Source organism: Aythya fuligula, chromosome 33, assembly GCF_009819795.1.
Source record: "Aythya fuligula isolate bAytFul2 chromosome 33, bAytFul2.pri, whole genome shotgun sequence".
NCBI classification, from domain to species: domain Eukaryota; kingdom Metazoa; phylum Chordata; class Aves; order Anseriformes; family Anatidae; genus Aythya; species Aythya fuligula.
This window is the reverse complement of record NC_045591.1, coordinates 277,926-292,199: the sequence shown is the minus strand read 5'-3', so window position 1 is coordinate 292,199 and position 14,274 is coordinate 277,926. Positions and strand designations below refer to the sequence as shown.

The 14,274-nt window shown below is 47.8% G+C and overlaps 1 protein-coding gene and 1 long non-coding RNA gene across 2 annotated transcripts; one reads left to right on the top strand and one right to left on the bottom strand.

Moving 5' to 3' along the window:
- Positions 1 to 96: 96 nt before the first annotated feature.
- LOC116500277 lies at positions 97 to 2,880 on the bottom strand. Its single transcript, XR_004254274.1, has 10 exons — positions 2,815 to 2,880; positions 2,549 to 2,569; positions 2,219 to 2,239; positions 2,113 to 2,133; positions 1,976 to 1,996; positions 1,649 to 1,669; positions 1,183 to 1,188; positions 921 to 941; positions 370 to 390; positions 97 to 121 (listed from the first exon to the last, which is right to left on the bottom strand). It is a non-coding gene; the product is annotated as an uncharacterized LOC116500277 (long non-coding RNA).
- Positions 2,881 to 9,907: 7,027 nt separating this feature from the next.
- On the top strand, positions 9,908 to 14,267 carry RACK1 (receptor for activated C kinase 1). The gene is made up of 8 exons (XM_032205205.1): positions 9,908 to 10,121; positions 10,948 to 11,119; positions 11,757 to 11,904; positions 12,213 to 12,308; positions 12,473 to 12,583; positions 13,154 to 13,294; positions 13,690 to 13,800; positions 14,128 to 14,267. Exons 1-8 carry the CDS (start codon positions 10,013 to 10,015, stop codon positions 14,191 to 14,193), a joined length of 954 nt encoding a protein of 317 aa, XP_032061096.1. The 5' UTR covers positions 9,908 to 10,012; the 3' UTR covers positions 14,194 to 14,267.
- Positions 14,268 to 14,274: the final 7 nt, after the last annotated feature.

Sequence of the window (14,274 nt, the reverse complement as noted above, 5' to 3'; positions counted from 1 at the left end):
TTGGTATGAAGCTAAAACATCCCATAACATCTAAAAATGATGGTAACCAGATCCAAAACACTGGAATTTTATTCTAGAAGAAAAGAAAAATGACACTTACTAATTTTTCTGTCACGTTCCTCTAAAAGAGAAAAGAAATATCAGTCATTATTAAAAATCCACCGTGTTCGTGAGCCTCAAATTATCTTTCAAATCCTATTTTAATTTTTAAACTGGTAATTAGAATTTGCAGTTAGGCTTTGGGTTGAATTGCTTGGCCTTAATTCTAGCCCAGATTGGGTATACGTGGGGTGTATGTGGGGAATAAGCAACTTTTCCCCCTAAAATCTTGCAATGAAACAAAGACAGAAAGGAAGGAAAATCACTCACCAAGCTCCGCAGTCAGATTGTCTTAAAAGAGAAAAAAAATAAAGGCAGATTTTCCCAAGGATGAGGTAAAAGGACAGCAGGGATGCTCCTGCCCTTCCTTTGATCAGAAAATAAGGCAAATCTGTATCTAACACCCTACCCATCATCTGCATCTCTTGCGACATCTACCATGAGTGATGGAACAATGAACTGGAAAAAAAGGGGGAACTTTTGCAAAGTTTAAGGAATTCTTGCAAATTTTAATCCCTTTCCCTCAATGAATAATTAATTCCTCTCTGCCCTGTGGTGCATGGTCCATCACTTGGTCTTCATCTCAGAAATTCCCAAGGATCTCTTATTATTGTCCTTTTGGCTACAGCAACCTGCAAACCCACTGTTTTCTGTGCTATTCTATTGTAATTTTTTTTAATATTCTTGTTAAAAATGAGTATGCTTCAAGCTTATCCTGCCTTTATAAAATCAGGCAAAAGAACAGGGAATCAACCTCAGGAAAATCGTGTCTCAAGCTACATAAAAAAACATATTTGATGGGAGGTAAAAATAAAACTTACCTATCTCAGCTGTGAGTTCCCCTTAAAACAGAGAAACAGATTGGGATTCGTGTTAAAGGACTGCGATTTGATTGAGTTTGTTCTCCTTGAGCCTATGAATTTGGTGTTTATATTACCAAGTAGGGTCAAGCATAGACCCTACAGTGGATGGGACCGTGGGTCTCATCTGTTACGTGGCATCCTAAGTACTCATGCAGGGTTCATTAAACAAGAAATTCTCTTATCAGACTCTATTTGATAAAGACAGTGAAGCAATACTTACCTATTTCTTCATTTTGTCCCCCACAAGAAGAAAAAAAAAGAGAAAAGAAGGGAAATTTAAAGCATTTTTCACCACTTCCGCAAGTTTTATATCATTTTTACATAGCTTAAGGGGACAAAACCTCTTTACTGACCCAGACATAGGTTATTTATTACAGGAATTTCCAATTAGCTTTCATTTTAACACTTTTATATTCCTACATTTTCCAAAGCCTAGACAAAAAATAGGCACAAATTGCAAATTGCTGTTAAGAGTCCTGCCCCAAACATGTCTTTAAAAGAACATGACGTGCTAAGCATTGCAGAAAATATTCCCAAGGACAGAAAAAAGTATTTATTGTATTAAAAAAGTAGGTATTGTAAATGTATTATAAAAGTATGCATTCTAAAAAAATTGTTTTATTCCAAAGCATGACTGACACTATTTGAAGGGCACTATTATTTTTAAATTGAAGGAGGACACTTACCATTTTCTGTGTCACATTCCTCTAAGAATAATAGAGAAATAAACACGGGTTAATCCTAAGAGCTCTCCGCCTCCAACATGCTTCAGTGAGCAAGCAAGGGACCAAAGAAGGGATTAGGGAATGCTGCTGGACTGCAGAGAGACAGTTTGTCTCCTCCCAAAAAAGATGCCAAGAACTTAAGGAGAAGGGACCAAAGATATCTATCTTGTCTTTATCTGTTTATCAGCACAAATTTAAGATCTGAAGGACCTTTGCTGTTTTTCTAAGCCCCAAATAACTTTTTTTTTTCCATCTTCAGTAGCAGCAAAAGCAAACCAAACCACTTACCGAGTTCTGTGTCACTTTCCTCTAAATGAAATAAAAAAAAATACAAATACAAGTGTTGGTCATTGCTCATGCTACAGCTGTAGGAACAAACTCATGCGTTCAAACTTCGGTGTGTGTTAAGAAGGCAAGCGACTTACCAAATTCTTCTGTTAACTTCCCTTTAAATAGAGAAAATAATGTTAGTTCATGCCTTTAGCACCCATCTCTTACCAGTAGGGGACAAGAAAAAAAAAAGACACTTACTGATTTTTGCATCCCATTCTTCTAAAAGAGAGACAGAGAGAGAATTCAGCCCTAAGTTTTTCCTCTCTGTGTGCTACAAAAATCATCATCAAAACCAATTCTGTATTTTTTTTTTTCCTATTGATGACAATATTCCAAAAATTACACTGTTTATGAATCTATCTGATGTGGTCTTTGTCCACATGTGTCTAGAATATGAGACAGGACAAATAAGCCACCCACCCAGGGAAGAAAGGATGTGTATACCAGCATGGGATATGAATATCAATGTAGGATATGTACAGCAATGAGAAGGGGCTTGTGTTGATGGAAGAAAGAAAAATGACTTACCCAGATCTGCATTCCTCTTCCCTTAAAAAGAAGAGATAAAGGGAAAAAAAATGGTAAGTGTTTTTGGCTTTTTTTACACTGAATACACAAGCAGAGGTTTTCTAGCTTAAAAGAATCACTCTGGAGGGAAAAATTAATGTTATTTTATTGACTGAGAGATGGAGATCGAATCACACCTCATCAGCAGTGTAGAATAGAATGAAATCAGTGAAATTATCTCAGGGAAACGTCAAAAAACAGCCCAAATACAATTTCACAAGCCATACCTGACTCCATCATCACGTTCACTTCCAAACTGGAACAACCTCCAAGTGCCCACAGCTTGGTCTACCTGGTGGGATGAGAGGAAACATCATTAAAATATCACATCAGGAAAAAACAGACCTTCACAGAGACACACCACATGTTCCTGGTGCCTGGAATATTTTTACCCATATAAATAAACATGATAAGGAGGAAAAATATGGGGCCACAGAAGCTTTTTCCTGGTTTTCCTTTGTCATTCAAGACGTTCTTTGGTCTACTTCTGGATGAATGGTGAAATTCTGGATGAATTGGTCTACATCTGTCTAAAAAGACTCTGCTACAGGTGTGATGAACTGTTCTGCATAGAAATCTGTCACCCCCCGATCAGAAAAAAGGATTCAGCTCTTAGATATCTGGCCTTAATGGCCTACAGGATCATGACCTTAGGCCCCTTCTGTCTTGTAAATTATTTAATCGTAGCATTTATCACCATGAGAAGCAGCCCCATATGTGGAGGATGTGGTGCCACCATCTGCTTTGCCCAAAAGAGCAGCACTTATTTTATTTTGAGCTGGATCAGCTCGTTACCCAGCGCCTGCTTTACACAAATTCAGACTTTTTTGCATCAGCCAACTCAAAACCATGGTAAGAACACATCCTTAAATGAGGAAAGGAGGGTATTTTTCAGACTAAATGGACTAAAGGGTACATCTGCTGAAAAAGAAAAACAAAGCTGAATATTTATTAAGAGCTTCCCTTCTCTGCTCTGTTTCTTCCACTGTGTATGTGGTGATTTCCAGTCCATGCTAATGCTTTGCATCAGCTTTTCTTTAGTCAAAAAGTAAATAAATTAAAAAAGGGTGGATTTGAGCACCATGGGAGATGGGCTGGCACAGATCTGGGATCTCCTCTGGTCCCTCCTGCATTCAACGCCTTTGCTTGTTCCTCATCAACACACCAGGGAGGGCAAACTCCATCACTATCAGGTTTTTTTTTCCCCTAAATCACCCAAACTGCACAGGGAAATCATTATAATTTCATCCCAATGTTCACAACCTCATCAAGGTCCCAAAAACACAAAACCTTCCTTTCTGCTACAGCTGATGCAGGTGAGCTGCAGCAGTGAAAAAACAAAAAGCACAAGGGAAAAAAAAAAAAAAGAAAAAAGAATTATTTGTGGGAAAAGGCATCGGATCATATTGGAAAGGAAACTACGCATTGCTTTTTGTTTGCTGCGTTAATTTTAATAATTTTCAAAAACTAGAGGTCCTACTGGGGGATGAGTCAAATAAACTCTGTTATGAGGACCTAAATTTGTACAGAAATAGATAGAGCAAGGAAAACATCCCCAATTATTTCTGTATTATACTGTCATAAAAGAAAATAATATATATATATTTTTTTTTTAAAAAAAAGAATTCACTCTCTTAATCCTTTGCCTGTTTTTTCAGTATTGTCAGATTTAGGTACAGGATTATAAAAGAGCAGGTTGTACTAAGCTTCTTCCAGCTACCGTGAACGGATCACGTTTCTTCTGCATCCCCCCAGCGTTTCCTATAAGAACCCACGCAGCCAGACAGGCATCCAGGAATAGGATCCCTCCCCAAATTTTGCCTTCCCCCGCCTTTCAAGAGCTCGTGGAAAGAAATAAAAAGGGCTTACCAGGACCTGCAGGTGGATTTCTGTAAGTTAACCAAGCTGGGGCTGTTTTGCTCACGGGGTTGTGATGGTGGGGGCTGTCCCTGCTGGAAATTTTTGGCAAGTCCAAGTTTGTCCTCGGACTGTGGTGCCCTGGGAAAGAGGTATCCAGATTTGCTGGAAGGACCCAGAGGGGCACGACAGCTGTGCTGGCAGCGGGAGGACGTTCCCAGCACCTAATTTTAGCTGACTTAAATGCCGAGGTTGGAGAAGGAGGGCTGAGGTCTCGGGGATCCCTATATAGCCATCGCAGGAACGGGTTTCTCCAGAAGGGGAATACAAAATTGAGGTCTGACCTGGTCATTTCAGGCCAATCTCTAGTATCTGCCACAGGTTGTTTAGCAAACATGAGAGGTTTGGATGTCCTGGAGCATCTCAGGTGTTGTGTTCAGAGATCTTCCCTCTCCGAAATGGGCTGGCACCAATTTTGGGTTTGCAGTGCCCTAAAATACAGAGAAGTGTGAAATCAGCTTGGGTTTTCTTCCCTTCCATCACTGCTGCTCACTGGGACCAGCAAACAGGAGCGGGCATCTCCTCTCGTGGCCAGGATTTCTCATCATCTGGAGCTATTTAAGAGAAAAAAATCACAGATTTATCTAGCTTAGCCTCTCTGCACACACCCCACCTAGCTCCAAAAATCCACAGCTCCCCCATTTGTGCAATAATGAGACAGGTTTGAAGCTGAAATTTTTCTTTTGCTGAAGAAAAAGGACTGTTTTACATATTTCTGCAACGAGTTTTCCTTAAACCAGACCTTAAAAAGCATCCAAATGCAAACCACTCCCATAGATATATCCCTAAAAGACTCATTTCTGTTCTTTTTGCTGGCTAACTCTGAGTTAAAGCAGCGGGAAGTTAGCAAAAGATGTCTAAAATTGCTGATCTCACCCTGAATTAGTCATTGTGCATTTCTTTTTTGTCAGTCAACAGTGAGAAAATAGATTTTTTACAGTTCTGTTCATCTGATCTCTCTCTGAGTCAGTTGCCTAAACTCTCAGTACTCTCAGAAATGAGGCAAATGGGCTGAGCCAAAGTGTTGAAGCCAAAAAAAGAAAGAAACCAAACATCAAAAACTCTAACTTGGAGAAGCAGATGCCAGTTCTTGAACCCTAAGGACCAGGACAAGGCATCTTTTCTTGGAGCTCTGTTGGTGAGACATGCAAGCTTGCAGATTCCTACACCTCAAAATTAAGGAGTTGAGGACATGTGAGCAAAAGAGGAAAACCAGAGGGGATTTGGCAACCTCAAGCCCCAGGATTTAATTTGATGTGCAGCCTGGATTTCAAGGTGTGAAAATGTCCCAAAATGTAGGGGATGGGAGAGGGTGAGGGTTAAAGCTGAGGATGAGAAACCTGGCATCAAACCCCGGTGGCTAAACCCTCTGGATTTGCAAGAGGGAAAAAAACAGTGCCACGGGGTGAAGAAACAGAAGGTGCCTGTCTGGGGGAAACCCGATCGAGGGAAAAGGGGATCACGGCGAGCAGCGTGGAGGAGATGCCATTTCCACGAAGGCTTCCTGACAGCAGAGCTTCGGCATGCAGGGGAGACAAAATCAGAGGCACGCACCCCGGGCTGTGCCAAGAGAGAAACCTTGCAGCATGACGCCGGGGCACGGGCACGACAGCAGAGCCAGGAATGCCAGGAGCACCTCAAAGACGTTTCAGAGAAGAGGTTGCTGGCCATTTGCTGCTCCTAAAATTGCTCGGCGGCTTGGAAAAGCAAACCTTCCAAACGCAATCCATGCAGAGCAAGTGGAAAACCCCGGGAGAGATGTCTTCGGCTTGAAAAGCTGCAGCACATTCAACCTTTGCCATTTGAGGTCTCTGAATTGCTCCACTTCAGAATGTCTGGACTGAAATTTAAGATGCCAGACTCAGAGGACAAGATAAATAACTTTTATTTATCGTTATCTCTGGGACTACCAGAGCAGATTATTTAAACTGAGATCTGTTTGTGCTTGCTGAGCCATGCCTGTTTTCTGGGCAATTTTCTTACACGTCTGGATTTTAAATCATGCTGGCACTTAAAATTGCTTTATTTCTGGCTCTGTATGTCTAGGAGGCTGTGGCTAAAGAGTGCAGAAAATCTAAACCCAGATGGGTTTAGAAAGACTGAATCCTTTCCTGCTGTAGGAATTCTTCTTGGGAGCATATGAACACATGAAAATATTTGTGCAAGTGCATGCATACAGTCAAACGGGGAGGAATAAGTCTTATATTAAATGATAAAATGAAATTTTAAAAAATATCAACTGAGTTTGGAAAAAGAAGGAAACATATCTGCTAACAAGGATGGACAGAAAAAGGTCAGTGAGCCAGAATCGGGGTGAAATCCAGAAGGATGTCAAAAATTCAGAGCTGAGAACAGGGCAGCCAAGTTGAAAAGCTCAGGTTACGTGAAATGAAACGCAGGGAGGTTAAAAACATCCCGATCAGCCTGCTCCTTGAAACGGTCACCGAGCAAACAGGTCTGATTACAGCCACCAAAAGAAGCAGTGTGGGAGGGCTGGGGACGATGCAGCCCGAGCTGTATCCTCTCAAGAGGAGCAGAAGAAGTTATTAACTCAAGAAAATGATGGAGAAACTCGTGTTCAATACGGGAGAGGCCTAGGAGGGATGGGAAAGGCGGGCTGGTTGTCAAAACTCACGTTGGGGGTTTCCAGTGTAAATGTCAACCTGGCGCTGGGATTAAAATCCAGTGAGAAAAGTGGATTAAATTTGGAGTGAGGATGTTTTGAGGGTGGGAAACTCATTTTTTTTTTCAAGAGAGACACCCAAGGAAGAAGAAGGGAGGCGAGGGTGTCATATTTAGATGTAATTTCCCTCTTTTTTTTTTTTCTTTTTTTTTTTTTTTTAATCTTCCAGCCTTCTCTCTTGGTGCTGGAGGGGTGATGGCAAAGTCTCTCTTACCTTTCTCCAAAGGTTCACAGAGGATCTTCCTCCTGGGGGTCTTGATTCCATTTTGGGGGAAAAAGAGGATTTCACCTCCACGTTGGGAAGACAGCAGGGGCTCGACAGCTCTCCCAGCTTGATGCTTGTGTTCCCAGATGCTGATGGAAGAAGCTGTCAGCAAAGCACATGATGTTTTGTAAAGCTTTTCCCCATCACAGGCACTTAAATCCAAATGGATGAAGCTTTTAGAAGGTCCTGGGGGGCCCAAGGAGAGACAAGGAAAAGCCCCCAGATATAGAAAGGAATGGAGTTATGCTGAAATCCCCATTCTCCTCCATCCTGGCACACCTTAGATAAGACAAAAGTTGAAAAAAAAAAGGTTAAATAAATGCAAAGGGGTTAAAGGAGGGCAGGGGGCTCTGCCACCCACACCCCTGAAATGGCAGAAGGAGCAGCAAGGCTGTGGCTGTGCAGGATGCAAGATCCAAACTAGAAGCAGATCCCAGGACAGGGTTTTTTTCCCCTCCTCCCAGCCTTGGATTGCACACAAAAGAGACTGAGAGCATTTGCTGTGCAAAGCCCAAGTAAAAAGCCAGCCCCACTCCTGCCCCATCCCTTTCTGAATCATCCCCAGCTTGGGAGGGCCCGGTCCTAGCAAAGAGCCACTTCGTCCCAACCCCAACACGAAAGGTTTTTGCTGCCCAGAGGGCAGAAGCCTTGCAGAGGCAGCAATTCCGGAGATTAATCACCTCGGTGACTCTCCAGGGTTTAATTAATATTGCCCCAGCAGTGCTGACAGGCAGCAGGCACTGCTTTCTCTTTCCCAAGCCCAGCCTAGGCAGCACGGAGGGCTCCTCATCCAGCCACCTTTCTCGAATTAACCCTTCTCCTCTAAATTTTTGGGCCACCGACACCCACAGGAGCAAATTACAGGCGTACCACGCAGGGAAACGAAGACACCATGACCCTAATTTGAGGGGATTGTGGGTCTCCCCAAGCCAGACGTGGCATTATTCCCTCCCCACACCCAACCTCCCAAAGCTCGTTAACGCTGGCACGCGTTCTCGATGACAAGGACGCTCCAACACTGGAGGCTCTCGCCCGGTTTTGCTCTTTCCTGGTTTAAGGTTTCCTTTTTCCACAGCTGCTGAGGTGGGAAGTAGAGGAGAAAACTGGGTCCTAACTCCAGGGTGCTCAGGAGAGGAAAAAAAAAATCCTTACAGGGCAAGAGGTCCACCTCACTTCCCCTATAAACAATAGTTCGTTGCATCTATATTCAGCACCCAAAATTGCTGTTTTTAGGGGGTATTTCCAGGCCCACAGGACGTTTCCTCAGCTCTTATTACAAAAATTAGCCCTAGAGCACCCATAGCTTCTGCTTGTAGGGGAAGAAAACCTCTTCCAGAAGCTCCCTCTGTTTGGCTGAAGTTCTCCCTCCTCTTCCCAACCTTGGGGAAGGAGGACTAAAGCCCGAGACCAGAAAATAAAAGATTGAAGAGGGTTTTGATACCTTGAAGGATAAAACTCTCTGGGACACTTGGATTGTGTAAAATTGAAAAAAATCAATAAAAAGACACACAAGTTTGCTTTGTGCCACCTTGTTTATTTCCTGTGGTTTTGTGTCACTGTTATGTACCGAAAAGGCACCCTAAATCCCATTACCAAGCCTCCAAGGCTATCCCTGTCCCCCACAGCCCCCAACCCCATTACTGAGCCCCCAAGGCCTTCCCCACCCCTCCCAGCCTCCAAACCCCATTACTGAACCCACAAAACCCTTCCTGTCCCCCACAGCCCCCAAACCCCATTATTGAGCCCTCAAGGCCTTCTCTGTCCCCCCACAGCCCCCAAACCCCATCCCCAAGCCCCAAAGGCCTTTGCCACCCTCCGCAGCCCCCAAACCTCAGCCCCAAACCCCCCTAAAGGCTCCTCTATCCTCTACATCTCACTGCCCCACAGGCAAACCCCCAGGACCCTCACTATCCCCCACAAATCCTCAAAACCCTCCTTATGTCCTCTCATATCTAATCCTAACCCAAACCCAAACCCTAACCCTTAACCCTAACCCTTAACCGTTAACCCTAGCCCTAACCCTTAACCCTAACCCTTAACCCTAACCTTTAACCTTAACCCTAACCCTTAACCCTAGCCCTAACCCTAACCCTTAACATTAACCCTAACCCTTAACCCTAACCCCTAACCCTTAACCCTAGCCCTAACCCTTAACCCTAACCCTTAACCCTTAACCCTAACCCTTAACCCTAACCCCTAACCCTAACCCCTAACCCTTAACCCTAGCCCTTAACCCTAACCCTTAACCTTTAACCCTAACCCTTAACCCTAACCCCTAACCCTTAACCCTAGCCCTTAACCTTTAACCCTAACCCTTAACCCTAACCCTTTTTCCGTACAGTGCCATATTTGCTCCCCATCCCTATGGGCGCCGCCATCTTGCCCGGCAGCCCTGTGGGCGCCGCCATCTTGCCGTACGGCGCGGGGCGCTACTTCCGCTTCCGCCGGAAATCGCCTCCTTCTTTCTCTCCCCGTGCTGGCGGCTCGCTGAGGGCGGCAGGACGGGACCGGGCCGGGGCCTCCGCCGAATCCGCCGCCATCCTCCCGCCCAGCCGCCGCCATGACGGAGCAGATGACTTTACGCGGTACCCTGAAGGGTCACAACGGCTGGGTGACGCAGATCGCCACCACCCCGCAGTTCCCGGACATGATTCTCTCCGCCTCGCGGGGTGAGGGCCGCGCCCGATGGGGGTTTGGGGGGGGGGGGGGAGGGGAAAGGACCGTGAGGGGGGCGGGATGGGGGAGCAGGGAGGGGAGATAATAAACAAAAAACGCTCTGGTGGAACTTGAGGCTGTTCCTTCAGGTCCTGTCACTGGTTTTCTGTGAGAGGATGCCCACCCCCAGCTCCCCTTCAGGTTATAAGGAGTCCCCTGAGCCTCTTTCAAACTAAACAACCCCAATTCCCTCAGGTACCCTTCATATAACTTCTGTTTCGGGCCCTTCACCATCTTCGTAGCCCTTTTCTGGACGCTTTCCAGGGCCTCGATGTCCTTCTTGTAGTGAGGGGCCCGAAACCGGACACAGCACTCGAGCTGTGGCCTCACCAGGGGCTGATCCCCTCCCTGCTCCTGCTGGCCACGCTCTTCCTGATGCAAGCCAGGGTGCCGTTGGCTTTTTTGGCCACCTGGGCACGCAGCCAGCTCACGTTCAGGCGAGCTTAACACCCCCAGATCCTTTTCTTCTACACAATATTCCAGCCCCTCTGCCCCAAGCCTGTAGCACTGCATGGGGTTGTTCTGCCCCAAATGCAGGGCTTGGCCCTGAGCCTCGTTGAACCTCATCCCATTGTTTCTTTCTACTAACCCAACCTGTCCAGGTCCCTCTGTAGGGCCTTCCTACCCCCCAGCAGTCCGACACTTCCCCCAACTTGCTGTCCACAAATCCTCTGGGAGAGGAAAAGCCCCGCAGTGGAGCAAAACGAGCTCGGTGCAGCCAGATCCGCGCTCCCACGGTGTTCCCTGTCTTACTTTTCTCTCCGTTCCACCCCCCTGCAGACAAAACCATCATCATGTGGAAGCTGACCCGCGATGAGACCAACTACGGGATCCCGCAGCGAGCCCTGCGCGGCCACTCGCACTTTGTCAGCGACGTGGTCATCTCCTCCGACGGGCAGTTCGCCCTCTCAGGCTCCTGGGACGGCACCCTGAGGCTCTGGGACCTCACCACGTGAGTTTTGGGGACGGGCTGAGAGCGTTTGGGGGCAAATTTGGCCCCCCTGCTTACGTTTGGGTGCTGGAGATGATGCGCTTTCGGTTAGAAGGTGAATCCTAACGGTGAGGAGCGCAGATTTTTGGAACAAAACTTAGAATTTGAGTGTTTGGCTGCTTTTTCTCAGCTCCCTCTCCCAATGATTACACCTGACACAAAGTCTGCTGATCCTCCGGGGTCTGAGGACACGTCCTGCAATTATGATGGGAGAGGAGCAGTGGGAACAGCACCAGGAGCTCTTCCTTCACTCTAATTTGGGGAGAGCAGACAGCTGGGGAAGCAGGAGCACCAGGGCCAAGCAGAGAACTACTTTTTGCTGTTTTTTTCTCTCTGAAAACTGCCTACAGAAGAATTTCTTAGCTTCCAAAGCTTTTTAGGGCCAGGTCTTGCAGAGCCGGGCGTGCAGAGAGGCTGAATTTTATTTCCCTGATGACATCCTGACTCTCCCAATCTCACATCAAGCCTTGGCAGCCAGCACGATGCCTCTCAAGCTCCTGTTTTAAGGAGAAAAGGAGATTTCCTGCTGCTCTAGGTTTTCTGAGGGTTAATAAGGTTAAATTTGGGGTTGCCATCCTGACCTCTGCTCCTCCCGCAGAGGCACCACCACCCGCCGCTTCGTGGGCCACACCAAGGACGTGCTGAGCGTGGCTTTCTCCTCCGACAACCGCCAGATCGTTTCGGGCTCCAGGGACAAGACCATCAAGCTCTGGAACACCTTGGGCGTCTGCAAATACACGGTGCAGGTGAGCTGGGGAAAAAGGAGGCACAAAATCAGGCTCCACACCACGAAAAGAAACCTCCCAGGGCTTGTTTTGGGGTCAAACCACCCGGGTTTCTCCTCCTGATGGGCGATCCAGGCCTCCCAGCCCTGTCCTAATGATTAGAAGCGACACGATGTCTCCTGACCTCCCTTTTTGGGGGAGCTGAGGACAAGTCCTGCAATTATGAGGGGGCTCGGGGAGGCCGCAGAGCGAGGAGGGGACGTGGTGGATCTGAACGGGGGGAACCCGGCCCCGTTTCCTCGCCCTGAACCCTCTTTGCTCTTCCCCAGGACGAGAGCCACTCGGAGTGGGTGTCGTGCGTGCGCTTCTCCCCGAACAGCAGCAACCCCATCATCGTCTCCTGCGGCTGGGACAAGCTGGTGAAGGTAAATCGAGGGGGATCGGGGGATCAGCATCCCCCAGGGGGCGGGCACGCGTCTTTTGGGGCCCTTATAAACTCGGGGGAAGGATCCGAGCAGCCAGATCGGGGGGTTTTTTTTTCCTCCTGTGTATTTTCGCCTCACTTCTGACCCTAATTGTCCCTGCACAGGTTTGGAACTTGGCTAACTGCAAGCTGAAGACGAACCACATCGGGCACACGGGCTACCTGAACACGGTCACCGTCTCCCCCGACGGCTCCCTCTGCGCCTCGGGCGGCAAGGTACGAGTCTTGAGGGGAAACTGAGGCCAGGGAGGCTCAATTTTGGCGTCCCACCAGCAGCCCAGCTCGCTGCTGGGGCTCTTGCCGTGCTCTTCCACATCCCAGTCACAATTTGAGGGGGTTAAAAGTGGTCCAAAGTTGTCCTGAGTTGATGCTGCTCACAGAGGGCATCTTGGTGAGGAGGGAAAACCCCAGCAGAGGTCCTCACCCAGCCCCTGGCAACGTTTTCTTTAAATTCCCATCAGTCCTTTTAACCTTTTCACACCCAAACGGGCTTGCAGCACCGCTCCCTGCCTTCACCACGCTGAAAAACCATCCCAAAAACACTCACCAGTGGTGGAAAAAACAGTTTCTGAGCTGCCTCCTCTAGGAGGACCCTAAAGGGATAAATTTAGAGCCGGCCTTTAGGGCTTTTTCCTTTTTCCCCCAGCCCGAGATGTTTTGGGGGAGCTTTGCTCTCTCTCCGGGCAGGATTTGGGGTTTTGGGGTGCCCCTTCTCGCTGCGGTGGGGCAAATCTGTGGGGTGAGGAGTTGTGGGGTTTGCTCTGATTGTTTTTGGTGCCCCCCCAGGACGGCCAGGCCATGCTGTGGGATCTGAACGAGGGCAAACACCTCTACACGCTGGACGGAGGGGACATCATCAACGCCCTGTGCTTCAGCCCCAACCGCTACTGGCTCTGCGCTGCCACTGGCCCCAGCATCAAGATTTGGGTACGTGGCAGCTTGGTTTTCATCCCCCCACATCCTAATCCGTGTGGAATCCCCCCAAAAAAACTTAATTCCCTCAAACTTGGGGTTTTGCTGGGTTTGGAGCCACCTTCGCGGTGCGGATTCTCACCCTGCCTCTCAGATCTCAAATTTGGTGGCCCAGTGGCTCCACCGGGACGGGTCACACACCAAAAACTGGTGGCCCTGTCCCCGTCCCCTGCTCAAGGAAGCCACCAGCGTGCTGTGATGAAACTTCAATGCCATCTGACTGCATCCCTGCGGAAACCCAGAGGCTGTTTCTGAGCATTTTGGGGTTGGAAAGGTTGGGCTTGACCACTTGGGGTCTCGCTATCATCCCCCATGGTTCCCTGACACCGTTTTTCTCTCGTTCCACGCAGGATCTGGAAGGGAAAATCATCGTGGACGAGCTGAAGCAGGAGGTGATCAGCACCAGCAGCAAAGCTGAGCCCCCCCAGTGCACTTCTCTGGCCTGGTCCGCGGATGGGCAGGTAACACGACCCTTCCCTGCTCCCTGCCCGGCCTCTCTTTCAGCCCTTTCCCCTTTTTTTGGGGCAGGGAAAAGGGGAAGGAGGATTTTGGGACCCCCTCCTAAATCAAGGCACACCACAAAAGCATCCTGAAACCAGCACAGATGAAAAATTGGCTTCCTCCCACACCCCAAACCTTAGAGCTTTCCTCTTTGGCCCTCTCCCCAGCACCCGGGGCTGATTTTGGCCCTCCGAGGACTTCACCCTCTTGATTTCCCATCCCGAGGATTCATTTTGCTGCCTCCCCTGCCCTGACTCCTCCTTTTTTTTTCCTGTTTCCCTCTGCAGACCCTGTTTGCTGGCTACACAGACAACCTGGTCCGCGTGTGGCAAGTCACCATCGGGACCAGATGAGGACGAGCTCGTGAGAAGCCCTCGATTTTGTGTACAAAACTCAATAAAAGAGCGCTCTATCGAGCTCCTGGCCACCTCCTG

Excerpts from the sequence above, each read along its gene's own strand:
- RACK1 (XM_032205205.1), top strand. The coding sequence starts at position 10,013 with ATGACGGAGCAGATGACTTTACGCGGTACCCTGAAGGGTCACAACGGC. Across the intron at positions 12,309-12,472 it reads GCTGGGACAAGCTGGTGAAG|GTTTGGAACTTGGCTAACTG; the intron begins GTAAATCGAGGG and ends GTCCCTGCACAG. Across the intron at positions 13,295-13,689 it reads GCCCCAGCATCAAGATTTGG|GATCTGGAAGGGAAAATCAT; the intron begins GTACGTGGCAGC and ends CGTTCCACGCAG.